The following is an 18,944-nucleotide window of genomic DNA, read 5'->3' as shown; positions in this document are numbered from 1 at the left end:
CTGAAGAATGCACGATTTCATGAAATCACAACCAAAACTAGGTTAAGTTCAATGGAGGTGAGCTCTACTGGGACACACACTGCTTTGTCATGCCAATTACTTGTTCTTTTAGGTATAAAAAAGCTTTTGAGGGAATTAATGTTTTCATTGTTTTTATCACCAAATGAAACTGTTACGCAAATAATAGGACAAAAGTGGGGAATTACTTTCAATATTTAGAAACATTACAAATAATTTAGAGTAACTTTCTTCCAACTGGCTCATTCATCAAGACAGAAAACTAAGCTTATTTTAATGAGTGGGCACAATAACATTTTAAAGCACAATAATCAAAGAATACCGTATTAATTTTCTTAGAAAAAGTTAAGACTATCTGAATATACTGGAATGTGAAAAATGGATTTGAGAGTAGTCTAAGGGAGCACCTCATACAAAAAGTTGTTCGGAATAAACTCTACAGCGTCCCACAACGATCACTTGGGTAAGATCATTTACATAATTCAGTAACTTACTTTACGTGATTACTTCTCAATAGGCTAGAGAGAACAGCAAGACACAAATTTCCAGTGTATTTTTTCCTACAGATTGTCTTCCTAATATGGTACTCTAATTTTTGAATTCCTAAATGGAGCTATAGACCTAGCTGAGGCGGAAGGATTGCTTGAGCCCAGTAGTTCAAGGTTGCCATAAGCTATGATCACACTACTACCCTCCGGACTGGGGAACAGAGCAAGACTCTGTCAAATAGCTAAATAAATAACCTTAATGATGCTATTAGCTGAAGGCTAGCACAAGCTCATACCTGGTAAAGTAAGGCAGATGAGGCTGGCAATCAGTAATGTTATACACATAAAGACAATCAACAGAAATATCTGCAAGGTAAAACAAAAAGAGTGCATAAATAGGGAACATGAGCTCAATGTATTTTATCAAAGAATCAACACAATCTTCCCATTAAAAAGAAAATGTCTATATTTGTGTTGCCAGGTTTCCTGCAATTTCACATAAAATTTGTATTTTCAGTAAAATTACCTATGATTTACGCCTAAATGAAAATAAGTATCCATTCTCACATAATCAGATACATCCCACAAGTAAATGGCAAATTTATGTTTTAATCAGAGAACATTTTAATTCAGCTTAAATTTTCCCATTATTAAAATAAAACATTACAAATTAAAAACATTCACCTTTTAATCAAATAACAGTGCTATCCAATTAGAACATTCTATGATGACAGAAATGTCTAGATCTGCACTGCTCAATGCAGTAGCCACTAGGCCACATGTGGCTACTGAGCATTTGATATGTGGTTAGTGTAAATGAGTAATGAAATGTTTAACTTTATTTAATTTTAATTAAATCAAAATGTAAATAGCCATATAAACCGGTGCTTCTGTACTGAGAAGTTGATACGGTGTGACTGTGTCCCCACTCAAATCTCACCCTGAATTGTAATAAGGTGTCAAGGGAAGGGCCAGATGGAGATAACTGAATCATGGGGCAGTTTCCCCCATACTGTTCCCATGGTAGTGAATAAGTCTCACCAGATCTGATGGTTTTATAAATGGGAGTCCCTCTGCACAAGCTCTCTTGCCTGCTGCCATGTAAGACATGACTTTGCTCATCATTCCCCTTCCGCCATGATTGTGAGGCCTCCCCAGCCATGTGAACGCTATGAGTCAATTAAACCTCATTCCTTTATAAATTACCTAGTCTCAGGTATTTATTAGCAGTGTGAAAACAGACTAAGACAGAAGTGCAGATAAAAAGTGATCACACAGAGAGGAGGAAACCAGCTTCCCTGAGCAGAAAGGCAGCAACTAGCTTACCAGGTTCATCTCCACAAGACCAGAGGGCAGAGCTCTGATGGGAAGCCTGAAAAGGACAGATGACAAAACCCACGAGACTCCGAGGCTTTGTCGGCTCTAACTGCCTGAAAAGTCATTTATTGATACTGTCTCTGATCTGGCCAGAAAGTAACTGTTGCTCAGAAGGCCTTTTTTTTGTCTCTGGAGAGGCGAGAGAGCTGAGTAAAGACCAAGGGGAAAAAAAAGGGAGCTGACTATGAGGTCTGCTATTAAGAGATAAAGGAAAAGATGACCTTCATGCTTTCCTCAGGGTTATGCAGCAAAGTCCTCTAGAATAAGCCACAGAATCAGGAAGAGATACACCCCTCAAGGGGACAAAGGAGTAGAAGAACAATTCAGTGAGTGTGGACTCGTGCAGAGGGTGCTCAAGGTGCTCCATTATCTGGTTCCTCCCACCACTCCTCTTGTCCCTCACCTCTTCCCGACCTTATCCCTCACCACTCCCGTGGCCCCTCATCTCTCCCCTTGTTCCTCACCTTTCCTGGACATACACCTCACCCTCTAAATATATTCAATTAGGCCAGGTGCAGTGGCTTACACCTGTAATACAGCACTTTGGGAGGCCAAGGCAGGCAGACTGCTTTAACTAGGAGTTTGAGAACAGCCTGGGCTACAGAGCAAAACCCTGTTTCAATAAAAAATATAAAAATTAGCCAGGTGTAGTGGCATGTACCTGTGGTCCCAGCTAACTGGACAGTTGAGTAGGTAGGAGGATCACTTGAACCCAGGAGGCTAAGGCTACAGTGAGCCATGATCGCAACACTGCACCCCAGCCTGGGCAACAGAGCAAGACCCTGTCTCAAAAACAAAACAACACAACTCCCTTATCTGCAATTCCAAGCGCACCATGCCTAATGTGCCCTAGTCCTGACATATTTCTGGAATGTCCTTCCCACTTCCTTTTTTTCACTCTCTGCCAGGTCTCTCAATGTTTAAGACAGTTCAGGCACCACCTATTCTAGGAAGATTCCTTTGGGCCCATATTAAGAACAAGCGGTTCTTGATTGAAGGAGTCACAGCACCCACTGTAAACATCCAGCATGAGAACCCAAATCTGCCACTGCCTTTCTCATCTCTGAGTAGACTGTAAGCTCTTTCTGAGCAAAGACCACGTATGCTCTCTATATCCTCACAGACACTGAAAATATCAATCATAGACACTTAAGACATGTTTGCTGAATGACTGACTGAACACGTGACCTACAGTAATATACAAAGGTATAATAATGACTATTTTTACAAAAAAAGAAATGTGAGGCTGAGAGGTTAAATAACCTGCCCACGTTTTAAAATGATCAGACTCACAAGTCCATCTCATTATTAAAGGGCATTTTAAAATAACAGACTTGATATAAATGAAGGATGACTTCACTGCAATCATAGAGCAGTCATCAGCTTACATTTCTGACAACATTCTGAGTTGCACAAAGATTGATCACTTGCTAGTTTAAAGAACATGGAATAGGCACATTCTTAACCAATACTGCCTTCAGTTTCCTCAGCTATAAACATGAAATTATCGCCTATACTTTACAGTATTTGAGTGGAGATTAAATGAGAGAACATCAAAATGCCCATTCTAGTTCCTGACACATTGTTGAAATGTATCAATAACATTAGTTTCTTAATTACTGTAGAGTCTTTTCCTCTTAAATAGGGAGCAAGAGCCGAGAGAATCCCAACTCTGTGACTTATCTCTGAAATTTGATAAACTTACCTGATCATTTACGTTAGATAATGAGGGTAATAAAATGTGGAACATGTCTATACAGAGGACTGCATGCTAACAGCACCAATTCTCAACAGCAATTTGAAAAACAAAAAAACAAAAAACCTCTATATGTGATTAAGTCTGTACAGTACCTACCCTGAGTGGAAAATTTAAAGGTCGGCGGTAAGGCTGAAAGCCAACTGGCCCTCCCTGCTGGAGTATGGCTTGGTGGGCTGCATGAAGGCCTTCCCCCACCACAGGAATAGCATTGTTATTTCGAGCATGCTGATTATTGTTGACTTGTTGATTTGCACTGTTTTCATTTTCTTCCTGGTCTCCCAATAAATAAGAATGAAGATCCCTGTGCAAAAATTACATCAGTAACAAGTCTCACTTCAGGTCACAATAAAATGGCAGACATGACACTCATTTTCTTCATATATACTACTAAGGGCAGAAAATGTACAATACAGAATTTGTACACATTATTACCTCATTTTGGTCTAAATGTTCGCACCTGCTTTAAATTAAACCTTTCTAAATTTAATGTTAATTAACTTGTAGAATACCCCATAAGTTCAACCTATTTTATGTTTTCTTCAGCCAGTATCTGAGAAGAAATCAACAACTGAAAGAAAAAAGTACAATGTACAAGATACTTACAAGTACACTTCTAAGTACTTACAAGCACAAGGTGTAAGTACATACTTACAATGTACAATATATTGTTAAGGATCTACAGGAGGAAAAGAAAAACTTCTTATCTTCTCTACCGATGACTACTGCAACATGTAGCTACAAGCTATAAATTTGTAAAAACCTCCAAGCTATACATCAGCTAAGTCAAAACTGAGACTAGGGGAGGAAGCAGTTAGAGAAGGACAGATGTTCAAGCAAATATAACCAGATCTGTACTTCATCTTTAAGATACCTACAAGATGCCAAACTGAAAAATTTTTAAAGATTCAACTTTTAAATAAATATACAGTATATAAAGCTTGAAAAAAGAAAACAATGCAGTATGTTCACTAAAAGATTGAGAAATCAAATCTGAGAAGAACCCATTTACCAGGTTATGAGCACTAAACAAAGGTAAGTTAGTTGGTCTAAATAAAGCTAAACTGGTTTGTTTTTAATGCACTTAAAAAAAAGACATTTACTCCATGAAAGCTGGACCAGCAGCAAACTTCTATAAGAGGGCAAAAATAATGCATATATTCTCCATGAAAAGATGGACAATGATAAAAAAAAATTTCTTATTTAGAAGTATCATATGCACTTGCAAGTATTACTAAATTGTCTTTTATTAAAACTAATTTTTCTACATACTTTTTCCAGAAAGGTTATTCAACAGTCACAAATGACATGCACGTCCAAGAAGTCAACTGCTCATACTCACAGCAAGTATCCGGCGGTCACAGTCCACGCTCGCACCAGCCCCTTCAGCCACTGCCTCGTGTGTCCCTGTTCAAGTAATGCTGGTAAGACAACCTGAAGCAGAAGCAGCTCGAGGGACAGTTCACTCACTGGAGCATCACTGAAAGAGCCAGGATTGATAATGTGAATTGTATTTTGCATATGACTACTATTTAATGGGATTACAACAAAACTTCTTAAGAGTCTAATAAACTTACTATCTTTATTACCCCTCCTTTCATTCTCTCTCCAACTCAGTGAGGCTTTCCCCACAAACTCCACCAAATTGTTTCTGATAAGGGTCACCAACGACTTTCATTTTGCTAAACTGATAGGTAGGTCTTGGTTCTCTCCTCACTTGCTACATTAGTAGCATGTTACACAAAAGGTCACTCCTTCCTTTTACACCTCACATCCAAACAGCTAGAGAATCCTTTTGACTGTACCTTAACAATAACCTAAAAATTTCTCATGGCCTCCACTGCTACCTCCCGTTCATCTCTGCCACCCTCACCTCTCACCAGGATCACCGTATTATCCTCCCAGCTGGCTTCCTGTTTCTGACCCAGCCACTCCAACCCAGTTTCCTCTCATCACAGCAGTCAGAATGATCCTCTTTAAACTAAGTTAGATCACTCCTTTGCTCAAAGCTTTCCAAGAGCTCCTCAATTCACTCAAGTAAAAGCCAAAGTGCTTATGTCCTACAAGACTCTTTCTCCGTGACCTCTGACTTCAGGGCCAATTCTTTGCCTTTTTCCTTCTACTGCAAACAAACTTGCCTCCTGCAGGTCCTCAAACAGACCTGGGTGCCACTGCACCTACTTTCTGCAAGAATATTCTGCCTTCAGGGATCCACGTGGCTCTCTCTCTCAACTCCTTCAGGACTTTCCTCAACTGTCACCCCCTCAGGTCTTTACCAGTCACGCCTCCTAAATTGTCACCCTATCCTGCCCACTCTCTATCCCCTTTCCCAACTTGAATTTTCCCCCATAGCACTTATGACCACTGGCATCACTGTATATTTCATCTATTTTAATGTCTATCTCCACCATTAAAATGTAAGCTCTACTGGAGCAGGATGTTTTCTTGATTCTGTTTTTTTCACTGTTATGTCCCTAGCACACTGAAAAGTACCCGGCATATAAGGGCTCTCAATTTTGTTTAATGGATGAATGAACTAAATACTGCTATAGCACAAAAACTCTAACCTTCTATGTATAACTGATCACCGCAATGGGTTTATCCCAACAACATATAAAGCTGAACCTGTGTGTGTTTCCTGGTTCTCTTATGACTGGAATCATACATACTATACATGAACTAAAAGGTAAGAAATCCTCCAAATCTATAAAAGTTCTAAGTGTAGAAAAATAAAGTTTTATCACAAAAGAGTAATGATTTTAAAAGTCATAAACTGATGCTGCATTTTAAACTACTTACTGGTATTTTTTCTGCCACTTTAAAGAATCAGGATATAAGTATTTTCCAATTCTAATTTAATAAAATACAAATTTGAGATTTTACTCTGTGTACAATAAAGCTTTTATCTTTGAATAATCATGTTCCTATGCAAAGCATTAAGATCCAAATAAGAGGCTAGGCGCAGTGGCTCACACCTATAATCCCAGCACTTTGGGCGACCAACGTGGAAGGATTGCTTGAGGCCAGGAATTCAAGACCAGTCGGGCAACACAGTCAGACCTTGTCTCCACAAAATATTTTTTTTAATTAAAAAAAAAAAGAGAGAAAAACACCTAAATAAGACATCTTGGATAAAACAATACGTATTTGTAAAGTAATTTAACAAATGCTATAAAAAGAAATACAACGATGAAGATGATTTTAAAGAATGGAATGATGGCCAGGCACAGTGGCTCATGCCTGTAATCCTAACGCTTTGGGGGGCTGAGGCAGGCAGATGACTTGAGCTCAGGAGTTCAAGACCAGCCCAGGCAACACGGTGAAACCTGGTCTCCACAAAAAATACAAAAATTAGCCAGGTGTGGTGGCTTGCACCTGTACTCTCAGCTACTCAGGACGCGGAAGTGGGAAGATCACCTGGGCCCAGGAGGTTGAGGCTGCAGTAAGCCATGATCATACCACTGCACTCCAGCCTGGATGACACAGCAAGACTCTTTCTCATAAAAAATAAAATTTAAAAACCTTAATCTGGATTTTAAAAAGAAGATCAAATGCTTGCCACTCAAACATGGATAAGAAAATTATTGTAAACAGAGAGAAAAAGACAAACAGCTAAGTAAATCAGGGGAGCCTCAATGGCAGTGTAGCACAATTTAAAAAATTCAAGTCAGTCAATGCTGACACAAGATGTTGAAAAAGCAACATGAGATTATGCCAAGCCTTGCATCTCATTCTAAATGGTGTAGATATCACATAGATTACAGAGGAAATGCTGACAACTTTTAAACACAGGGGTAAAATAATCAAAGTTCTAGAGAATCTAGAGGCAGAAGTGTTGCAGATGAATGGAGAGCAAGAGGAAGGCCTAAATTAGTTACTAAATGGCAAATCAAGTTACATTAGTAAGAGATTTTAAGAAATTAGAATTGACAATACTTTAAAGACTTATTTGAAGTAAACTTGAGGAAATAATCCAATTTGCCTGCAATTAGGATAATGACTATGGGGATAACGCAAATCCCTAAAGAAAGAGCATATAGGATGAGTGGTAGAGACTACCGGTAGTGGTAGGTTTCCGGATGGCTTAAGTTTTTTTTTGAGATGGAGTTTCACTCTTGTTGCCCAGGCGGGAGTGCAATAGCACGATCCTCGGCTCACCGCAACCTCTGCCTCCTGGGTTCAAGTGATTCTCCTGCCTCGGCCTCCCAAGTAGTTGAGATTACAGGCATGTGCCACCATGCGCAGCTGATTTTCTTGTATTTTTAGTAGAGACAGGGTTTCTCCATGTTGGTCAGGCTGGTCTCAAACTCCCAATCTCAGGTGATCCTTGGCCTCCCAAAGTGCTGGGATTACAGGCATGGGCCACCATGCCCAGCCGACCTAAATTTTCTTTTTTTTTTAAAAGAGACGGAGTCTCACTCTGTCACCCAGGTTGGAGTGCACAATCTTGGCTCACTGCAAGCTCCACCTCCTGGGATCAGGCCATTCTCCCGCCTCAGCCTCCCAAGTAGCTGGGACTACAGGCGCCTGCCCCCACACCTGGATAATTTTGTTTTTGTATTTTTAGTAGAGATGGGGTTTCACCGTGTTAGCCAGGATGGTCTCCATCTCCTGACCCCGTGATCCACCCGCCTTAGCCTCCCAAAGTGCTGGGATTACAGGCTTGAGCCACTGCGCCCAGCCTTAGCCCACGTAAGATTTTAAAGCAAAAAAGAGTTTCTATCTACAAGCTTTGTACCCTATTTTTAATAATTAAATGTGCAACTCTGGCTTTATTCTTCATAATGTGCTTTTCAAAATAAAGATGATGCTAATACACTCTCCTTAGGTATGGTAAAACATTTCAATGCTGTGTAAATGCATACTTTATGTGCAGAAAAAATAAACATCTTCCTTTAGAAAATGCAACTACTAATGTTTATCTGATCTAGAATAAGGCAAAATTTATGCAAAGTGGAAAAGGTCCAGAAAATTTTTTAAACATTAAGCTTAATTTTAAAAATAATAAAAATAAAGGTAGAATAAGGCAACATTTAACTGTCAGATGATTTCTAGTTATCTGTAAGAAATGTTTTTAACGTTTAATGTAATCTGAATATCAAATCTCTAACAGAGATAAATTAGTAAAGCTATTCTGAATTTTTAAAACTTACCTGTAGAGCATGACATTGTATGGAAGAAAATGAGGCAGCACACTCTTAATTATACGTATAGGAAGCCAAAGCATCAGGAGGACAATGGAGCCAAAGACAATCTGCAGAATGAAACAGGGTATGACACCACTATAAGAGTCAATCACTCCTGTGCAAGACAGGCAGACTTCTGAACACAGTCAAGCAACATGCAGTCCAGGCCTGTATCTACTCAAAACCCAAGTGGTTCCCACTCTACACATTACCCCTGAGTCATTTTGTATAAAAATGTTTTCCTAAGATGCCTGCCCTTCTTCCTGTAAGGACCTCCCATCTAGGACACAAATGCTAAAACGGAAGCCACAAAGGATAATCACCGCTTGCTACCTAAGAAATGAGATAGAAACTTAAAATGAAGCAGCAGAAATGCCTGCAACTTAATAAATCACTTGTAACCAGCTAAGACTTGACCTCATGTAAATGGCTACAAAAGCTTTCAAAGCACATAATGTTACTTTAAGAATTTTATTTTAGAAAAACTTAGATTTACGGCTGGGTGTAATCCCAGCACTGTGGGAGGCCGAGGCGGGTGAATCACTAGGTCAGGAGTTCGAGACCAGCCTAGCCAACATAGCGAAACCCCGTCTCTACTAAAACTACAAAAAATTAGCTGAGCGTGGTGGTGGGCGCCTGTAATCCCAGCTACTTGGGAGGTGGAGGCATGAAAATCACTTGAAACCGGAGGTGAAGGTTGCAGTGAGCCGAGATCGTACCACACTGCATTCCAGCCTGGGTGACAGACCAAAACTCCATCTCAAAAAAAAAAAAAAAAAAAAAGAAAGGAAGAAAGAAAGAAATTAGATTTAACTATGTAATTTCTTCTTCCAGGTGGGGAAACTTTGACATGCTTCTGTTAAGAGTTTAATTTACAAGCCAGTAATAAGTCTCCATTGCTTCAATGCAAATTAAACATAATTCAGACAACCGTAATTCAGCAATCAATCATACCAGTGGTACCCAACCATTTTGGCACCAGGGACCAGTTTCATGGAAGACAGTTTTCCAAGGGGTTTCAGGATGAAACTGTTCTGCTTCAGATCATCAGGCATTAGATTCTTATAATGAGCACACAACCTGGATCCCCCACACTCACAGTTCCCAATAGGGTTCATGCTCCCATGAGAATCTAATGCCAAGGCTGATCTGACAGGAGGTGGAGCTCAGGTGGTAATGCTTGCTTGCCCGCTGCCCATCTCCTGCTGTGCAGCCATTTCCTAACAGGACATGGACCAGTACCCAGCCAAAACATGGGGGCTAGGGACCCCTGAATTATACTATGATAGAACAAGAAAGCATCTTCCTTTTAGTAAATATCTTTTTACATATGTATTTTAACCAAGTAACCAATAAAACAGCTACTGGACAATTGAATACTACAGGCTTAGATGACTATATTATTCAATATACTCTTATCAGCCCGCTTGAGAACTGGAAAAAAAAAAACCTAAACAAAACTATAGGTTAGCATACTTTATTCAGAAAAACAATGGAAACATCTTCTTACCACTGACAAAATAAATCTTCGGAGATGCCTATATATTGGCAAATGGATCATTTCCTGTACTGGATTGAAATCTGGATCATTCAAATTCCTTAGAAACCATAGGACACCAGGTCGAAGTACCTGCAAATACATTTTAAATACTATAAATATTCACCAGTGTCTTCAAATTATATATATGAGCTAAAACATTAACAGAAAAATAAGCACTTAAAATTATTCTGGCAACTAAAGTGGGCCCCAGAAAATGTATATGGTATTCCTAGGAAAGTAAGTTCCTAAACCAGAATCTTTATGAAAAGTACCCTGTGTCTGATGATGTCCTTTGACATCAGCATTCACTGGAAACAAAACAAAACAAAACAAAAAAACCACTCATTGGGTCAAATGTGTCAAGAAATCTAGACCTCTGAGATGAAAAATAAATACAACCACTACTATAGTAAAAGGGTTATGTTGCAATTTATAAATGTCCTAAATAGAAGGTCTGGGCCGGGCGCGGTGGCTCAAGCCTGTAATCCCAGCACTTTGGGAGGCCGAGACGGGCGGATCACGAGGTCAGGAGATCGAGACCATCCTGGCTAACACAGTGAAACCCCGTCTCTACTAAAAATACAAAAACTTAGCCGGGTGAGGTGGCGGGCGCCTGTAGTCCCAGCTACTCGGGAGGCTGAGGCAGGAGAATGGCGTAAACCCGGGAGGCGGAGCTTGCAGTGAGCTGAGATCCGGCCACTGCACTCCAGCCTGGGTGACAGAGCGAGACTCCGTCTCAAAAAAAAAAAAAATAGAAGGTCTGAATTTCAGTCTTACACTTCCACAGAGTTATCTTAATTAAGAAACCCTACAGCCTCAGTGTCTTCATTTTACTATCTATGCCTTCCCCCTGTGAATGAAAATCATCACCCAAGAGGCTGTAGGTGATGGGGTAAAGGCGGAGTCTGGGTAATAGTCCTATGTGGTCCAAACTCACTGAGTTACCCTCTGTAATGCATCTAATCTGCCCAAACTTCTATTCTCCATCTCCTAAACAATGGGGTTACAGTGTGTGATTTCTAAGGTTCTATCTAAGTTCCAAATACTAAAATTTTATATCAACAAAAACCACCACACTGATAAAATGAAAAATCATTATAAAGCATTTTATTCACTTAATGAAGTAATCTGGAGTTCACATACAATTACATTTTTAAGAAACACATTTCTGTACTTGCTTCAGTTCTCAATCATTTGTTTCAAAGAAAGAATGAAAGCTTTAGTTACCAAGAGAATTTACTGAAATTATACTATATGATTCAGAAGAATGCTTTGGCCCCTGACCCCTCCTCCTCTTCCTGCAATCTTTCAAAGAACAAAGTACACCAAGAGCAGCATTCAGCCTTTGTGCTTTTGTGTTCCATTCCCACTGGAATTGTCAACCTGCTCCTCCACACCCTGCACATCTCCATCACCAGTCCCCGTGTGAGCTGACATTTTCCATGCTGTATTCATTTTCAGGCTATAAAATTGAGGAGAACAGGAATTGTGCCTTTGTTTCTCACTGATACCCCACAATACAGGACAGTGTCTGGCACACAGTGAGCATTCACTATTTGGGGAACGACTGAGCTTAACATGTACACTAATGAAATACTCATCTGCTTTCATCATCTTCAAATCACTTAGAACCAGATTCCAAAAATAGGATTAATAAAGGTATCAGGCCAGGCACAGTGAATCACACCTGTAATTCGAGCACTTTGGGAGGCCAAGGTGGGCAGACCATTTGAGGTCAGGAGTTCAAGAACAGCCTGGCCAACATGGTAAAACCCTGTCTCTACTAAAAATACAAAAATTAGCCGGGAATGATCCCAGCTACTTGGGAGGTTCAAGCAGGAGAATCACTTGAACTCAGGAGGCGGAGGTTCCGAGATCATGGCACTACATTCTAGCATGGGCAACAGAGCAAGACTCAGTATCAAAAAATAAATAAATAAATAAAGGTAACCCATCAGGCCAGTGAACTGGAATCATAAAGGACTCTCATTGTAATTCTATACTTAAGGTGCCTAAATCAAAGTGACTTTAAATATCCGATCCTGCAAAACCATATCCTTTTGGTTATTTCCATCATTACAGTTCCTTGAGGTCTGAGATACACTCACATCATACAAAATTCCAAGAATCTGTATTAGAGGATGGCTAAAGTATATACAAAGTATGAAAAAGTGAGTCCTCTTATTTTTTTCCTCAGTTGAATCGTCTTTCAAACTTAGACAGAAATATTAAAACTTGCCAATTATGGAGACAAACAACTGAAAAAGTTAAAAGCAATTAAGTCAAAGTCCCCTATAAATTATTCCCTCTTAGAATAAAATAGTAGAGAATATGATTTAGGTAGGAAATCATCATAGCCGTTGAGACATGACTGGTGGTGAAAGCAAAAGTCCTTTTTACAAATGTATAGCATCAGCATTTCCCTGTGGACTTACCTCTCTCAGTAACAGAATGAAGGAGGCAAAGTAGAAGACATACACCATTCCCACTAGCCAATGCAGAAACATGGTAGTACCTGGAGCCGACTGAAAGCTCAGTTCTCGATCTTTCAGAGTAGCATCAAACATTTCCTGAGCCAAAAGAGGACAGGTAAGAGAGATCTGTGCCCCCTACATTTGCCAAACTAACATTTTCATCTTCTAGGAAATAAATAATCAATACACATGCAAGGAACAATTTCTACAACTGCAGTTCACTTAATGTCATTCCACGGTGACATAGAACTACAAACAAGATTGGCTACTGCTTCAAATATAAAGAATGATAAACCAATTGGTAAAAGCTTTATTAATATTGATTCTATTAAAGAACTATTTTTGATGAATATAAAACCTTCTTTTCTTGGTTATAGGTCTGCATTCTTGAGAAGTTTTAAAAGTAAGGTATGGGAGGGTAAATGTTATCTCAGAACCAAAGACAGCTTTTCCATACATAAAACATTTTTGAAAAAATCAAAAACTGATTATTACTAACAGCAATTAAAGATTATAATCAAGACTGAGCATCTTAGTTAAATCAAATGATTAGGGTTAAATTTATTACTACAAAGACAGCTTCCTTATCAAATCACTCTATGTATATAATGTCTTGGCATTATCTATAAAAATTTAAGAGAGCAAAATGGGCAATACAATTCTCCACTAGTTAATAGAAAGATTCCATCCAAAATGTCCTGACACAAAAAATTTGCACAAAGCCTCAAAAACTCAGGTACTCAAGAAAAATTAACATTAAGACTCTATACAGATACACTTGCCAAAAGAATAAGCAAATTATCAAATATTTACTTTCCTTTAAAAAGAACCCATGCTGAAAACTTCCTTTTTTGAAGCCTTGAAATTATGCTATTATACAATAATTAATACTCAACTTACCAAGGAACAGATATCCAGCCACCAACCACAAATGAGAGGGAATACTCCGATTTCTACCACCACTAACAAAGAGACCTTAAGTGAAAATAAAGGTCATCAGTATCACCCAAATGTAGGAGAAATCATTTCCAATTTTAAGTTATAACAGGAATTACCTTAACAACAATATAGCAGACTCCCAGTAAGCGACGAGATCTATGAAATTTCACAAGAGTTGCCAAGCCCTACAGCATCAGGTCAAGGAAAAACTGAGTATTTAAAGGTACAATGAAACAGGTAACTACTTAGCCAACATTTAGTATTTTTTGACAGAATTAATTTATTTCACATTTTGTCCACTGACCCTTACTGCAAATACCAACAACTTTTACTAAGAGGACGAGGAGAGACAAGTTTTACCATTAATGAAGAGTTCTTTGGTATGAATAACATTAGTGAACACCCAAGTTGGTTCATTAAAGGATACATGACAAATTATCAATGTTATTGCTAAAAGTATATACCCAACTATGGTTGTGATTAGGCCTTCAAAATGAGATGCTTGGACCTGGAAATAAGAAAAAAGTAAATAAAATTTAATTTTACGACATGTCCTACACCCCAGTTTTCCCATATTAAACAATCAAAATGACTGAAGAGAATTGTCGAGACAATTTATAACCAGAAAACAACTGTAAAATCTCCTTTGGATGACATCTCTGAAAACCAAATTCTCTCACTGACTGTTACAAACTACTAAAAAATGAAGAAAAATTAAATAACACTTTACCCAAGGAGACAAAATAACAGTAGAGTGAATTACATTTTACAAAAACAAGAGCCCTGTAATACAACAGCCTGCCCTCTACTCTCACTGGAAAGCAGAACACACTGCCCAAGTCACGCACCAGCCGGGTAATATCCCAGCCACCTCATTTCTTACCACTAGAAGTAACTGTTCAAGTTTCCCTTGCTCTGCAAATCTGTACCATTCTCAACTTACAGAAAGAATTTTGAAAGTAACAAACAATGCCTATCAGTATTTTTTGATTTCTGAGTTTCAGATAGCAAGTGGCAATAGTTTGGAAAGTCAAAAATTTTCAAAACACTTATCTGAACCTTTCAAGTTCTTGCATTCAACTAGTGAGAATCAGATGTGTACTAAATATTAGAACACTTCAGAATGTGATCTCTCAGATCTTATATATACAAACTGAGCATATGATCCCAGATAGTCAGCTCTTCCTTAAAAGACTAAATTCTTCTAGGGACCCAACAAAGAAATAATAATCCTTCCAAAATTTATTTAACTCTGGAGAATACTGATAATATGTCAAAACTAAAGCACTCTAGAAAACACTACAACCCATCATTCCAAAATAGTCTATCCTTTTTAAATTGATTGATATATTGTTACTTTTCTAAATTCAGCAGGGGGCACCTGCGGAAAGGGAAAGAAGTGAACATACAAGTTCTTGAGATGGACGGAAAATCAGCCTGTGGAAAACTTTTCCCCAGGATGCCTCAGGCCCACCCAGCTGAATGGATTTCAGAGCACATTTTCATTAGTTGGCAACAAGACCACTAACTCTTGAGCCACTGTTATTTAAAAAAAAAAAAGAGAGATGGTATCGCCTAACTATTCCCTTGCATAATGCCAATTAAGAAATGATATAACTCTTTAGAATGCTATTTGATTAATAATCACATTTGGGAGTAATGAATGAAAATAATTTTGTAAAAGTATTATACTCACGTGTTCTTCAAATCCCAAACCAACAAGGGAGAAATGACCAATATGGTAAGGGCAAAATGCTAAAAGGGGGGAAAAAACTCAATGAAAACTTCAACATCAAAACAATGTACACTCCTACTACAATCCGCCACTAAAAGGAACCAGGGCTTCTTGGAGAAATGAAAGATTCCAGAACTAGGCTAAAAATACACTGCCTAGGACATTCTCTGTAACTAGAGAACAACCAAGTTATTAAGGTCTAATAAGGCCATGCCAAATCAACAGAGAAACCATTGTGAAAACAGGCCAAAGAGAGAATATGAGCATCAAAAAGAATAATGACCAAAACTGATGGAAAAACACTGAACATATACAAATCCATGAGCTTATGATGCTCAAAAACGGAAAAGCCCAAAATAATAATCATGAAAAGAGAAAAAGCAACATCAAATAAAACACTTTCATGTTTTGGAAGCAGTTAGCACACCAACTAGAATAGTTAATGTGCCAATTCCTTATTCTGAAAACTAAAATTAATGGGAAAAAAATAAGCATCTGTCCTACTTGTCCTGGACAAACAGGTTCAGGTTGACTGAATAGTCCCAAATTGATAAGAATTTCTTCTTCTTTACAGAAAAGTCAGCCAATAAATGTAAAAAATGACAATTTAAAAATCACCATTTTGCCACCCTTAACACAGTAAGTGATTATGGCAAGGACCATTAAGAGCTAACAAAAATCATTAAGTGGAAGGTTGATGGAACACTGTAAGACACTAAAATATCACTCCCAACAGATTATCTTCTAATGGTAAAGGGAAAAATAAAACCTAAGATTAGAGGCCCAGGTTGATATAACCTGAATCCAGTGATAAAAGTGGATAATCCAACATAAGTATCTCAGCTCCTCACATACACTATTAATAGGCACAGAGTGACCAGTGATGGATTTGTCCCAGATGTATTGAACCTGAATCTAATTAAGGCCCTTAGATCTGACTTCTAGTTTAAGAGAAATATGGGAGACAAAGGATAAAGGCAGAGAACATCTGGGAAGCAGATGGACAGACGTAAAACACGACATGCTGCAAGAATAGTTAACCTAATCCCAGCAACAAATCAATGGCCGAATAGGGTGAGTTGGGGGAACCAAAGAGAAGAGTACTCTAGATTAAAAGACTAATAACTTATGACTTAACAACTAAAAGTAATATGTGGACCTTATTTGGATCTTCATTCAAAGAAACCAACTGCAAAATGGTATCCAAGGGACAACCCAGAAAGTTTGAATATGATGGATTATTGGAAAATATTAAATTCTAATAATGTTGTAAGGTGAGATAATGGCATTATAGCTAAGTATGAAAATCTTTTTAAAATCTTTATAGTAAGAATTTTTATAGTCTTCTTTTTCCTCAAGTCTTTCAGGCTAAATTTTACTTCATTCTTAATAATAAAATGCAGTTATCTTTTCTTTATGGTACAAATAAATTGACAGCACAGATTACCAGGGAAGTGAGAAACTCAATCACAGAAGTCAGAGTGAACCTACTAGGGATCTGGCCTTCTTACTATTTCATGGGTAGGAATCTTTCTGAACATGTATTCCCAATATATTTAAATTTATTTATAAATTTTATATATATATATATATGTATTAGTTTACTAACATATTGTGTGTAATATAAAGCAGAAGAAATTTTAAAAGGTAAGAAAAAAAGCTGTATGTTGAATTTTGCCTATTTTGCTCTCATATCCCAGTCTGGAGACGACTCAACTAGGCCCCTGGGAAGGGTAAGTTTTAACTCTATTTGCAGAGGTATTAAATAATTATTAACCTTAAACACCAGTTGCGACAACAGTTTTCTATCCCATTACACACAAACTAATGGAAAAAGGATAATTTCTCAGGATTGTCACCTTCTACTGGAAGACCACAGCTTTGTCAAATTATATTTCTGCAAAGCGTATGACCACAAGAGTCAAAACACTGCCTATAGAAAATTTCCAACAGAGCAACCCATGCAGGAAGAAAACAGGAGGGTGTTTAATCCCAATGATTAAAAGAAAAAGTATGTTCCTAATGGAAGAAAACTTGTTTCATTTCCAAAAGATCCTAACTATATAAAAAAACATAAGTTTACTAAGAAAATTCTTTTCGCAGTATAAGCTCAGGAGATTGGATTAGAAAAAGCTTTACTTAGATTTCTATAATTTCTATTTACTTAGATTTCTATAAATGAGAGTTCTTATTTGTATAATTCATGTTTTAAATGTGACCTGTTTCTACAAACATTAATTTAGCATTAAGCTTTTCTGCAAGAGTAAAGACCTAAATCTATAGATCATTTTTTTCTCTCAAAAACAAATACAGTCAAGATCAAAACAGTTTCAGTCTATATATGAATTATTTCACATAATGAAAAATAACTGCAGAATAACATACAGACACCCCCACATGCAAGGCGAACAAAGAATGAGCTTCCTATTAAATCTGCAATTTTGTGAGTATCTACTAAAAATTAAGAAATCAATGGAAGTATCCGAAATACTGTTAATAAAATACAAGTAAATTTCTCTTCCTCTTTTACACATAATATACAGAAATCAATTTTTGGCCTCATCCTCAGTCCAAATATTCAAAGCCCCTTACACCACATGGCTTCTTATTAAAGACATCTGCTTTACACGTTACAATGTAGTCCCCAACAGAGCAAATAACTTGCAATTTGGTGGAAGAAGCCGGGAAATCGCTACTCATCCTCTTCAGCAGAACTAAGGGGTAAATCCTATGTACTAAGGAAGGAATTTCTCATAGATTATCCCTATATAGGGATATGTTGCCTGAGGTCTCTGAGACACAAACCATAGGACACCTAACAGTAACCCCATTCTATCAGACTCTACCTCCTCAACCCTCAGAGATACAGAAACTGAATTCTAAGGACTTGGTTTACTCAACTTAGTTTTCCTTACCTCTTCTGGTAAGGAGAAAAACCTCTGTCAACAGTGTCTCCTCAACCTTGCCTTTCTTTCTCTAATTACTCCCAATGGGAAGGACCACCGTGTGTTGTCAAAGAATCCTCACAGCTGCCCCCACAGAAGTGCTTGGAAGTGATTTTGCATGTCCTGGAATCTGGTTCTAAGGGGGGCTCACATTTGGGGAAGGCTTACTGTCTTCCCACAAGCCTATACCCAGCTCTGGTAACAGCTCCCAAGTCAAGATCTCTAGAAGGCAATGGTCAGGATTTTGACAGATGAAAACAAGATCTTCCACCATAGGGAAGAGCACACAGACAATCAGCATAAAAGTAATTCCAGAAGTGGGAAACTGTGTATTCTCAAGTCAGTCTAAAACCAGCTTCTACCAAAAAAAAAAAAAAACAGAAGGAGTGACAAGTAGGTAACTGCAGTCACTGCTGCTTAGGAAAGTATCTGTCTGTCTGGGGCCTATCTATACAGGTATTTGTATCTGAAACTATTTTCATATAC

General features: G+C 38.1%; 1 protein-coding gene across 7 annotated transcripts in view; it reads right to left on the bottom strand.

The window, feature by feature from the left end:
* Nucleotides 1-18,944, bottom strand: part of MARCHF6 (membrane associated ring-CH-type finger 6) — a 79,663-nt gene that overhangs the window by 18,727 nt on the left and 41,992 nt on the right. For 6 of the 7 annotated variants that reach the window (XR_004183646.1, XR_004183647.1, XM_031666085.1 and 3 more), the window contains 10 exons: nucleotides 15,475-15,533; nucleotides 14,206-14,286; nucleotides 13,895-13,963; nucleotides 13,740-13,814; nucleotides 12,801-12,935; nucleotides 10,336-10,455; nucleotides 8,793-8,893; nucleotides 4,982-5,119; nucleotides 3,739-3,943; nucleotides 803-872 (listed from right to left, as the gene is read on the bottom strand). Coding sequence is in view for 5 of the 7 variants with exons in the window: in XM_031666085.1 (XP_031521945.1) it covers nucleotides 803-872; nucleotides 3,739-3,943; nucleotides 4,982-5,119; nucleotides 8,793-8,893; nucleotides 10,336-10,455; nucleotides 12,801-12,935; nucleotides 13,740-13,814; nucleotides 13,895-13,963; nucleotides 14,206-14,286; nucleotides 15,475-15,533 (1,053 nt within the window). In the remaining 2 variants the exon portion in view is untranslated. The remainder of the gene's footprint in view (nucleotides 1-802; nucleotides 873-3,738; nucleotides 3,944-4,981; nucleotides 5,120-8,792; nucleotides 8,894-10,335; nucleotides 10,456-12,800; nucleotides 12,936-13,739; nucleotides 13,815-13,894; nucleotides 13,964-14,205; nucleotides 14,287-15,474; nucleotides 15,534-18,944) is intronic. The other variant, XM_031666088.1, reaches the window with a different exon arrangement.

Source organism: Papio anubis, chromosome 5, assembly GCF_008728515.1.
Source record: "Papio anubis isolate 15944 chromosome 5, Panubis1.0, whole genome shotgun sequence".
Taxonomy (NCBI): Eukaryota; Metazoa; Chordata; class Mammalia; order Primates; family Cercopithecidae; genus Papio; species Papio anubis.
This window is presented reverse-complemented; position numbering and strand designations above follow the sequence as displayed.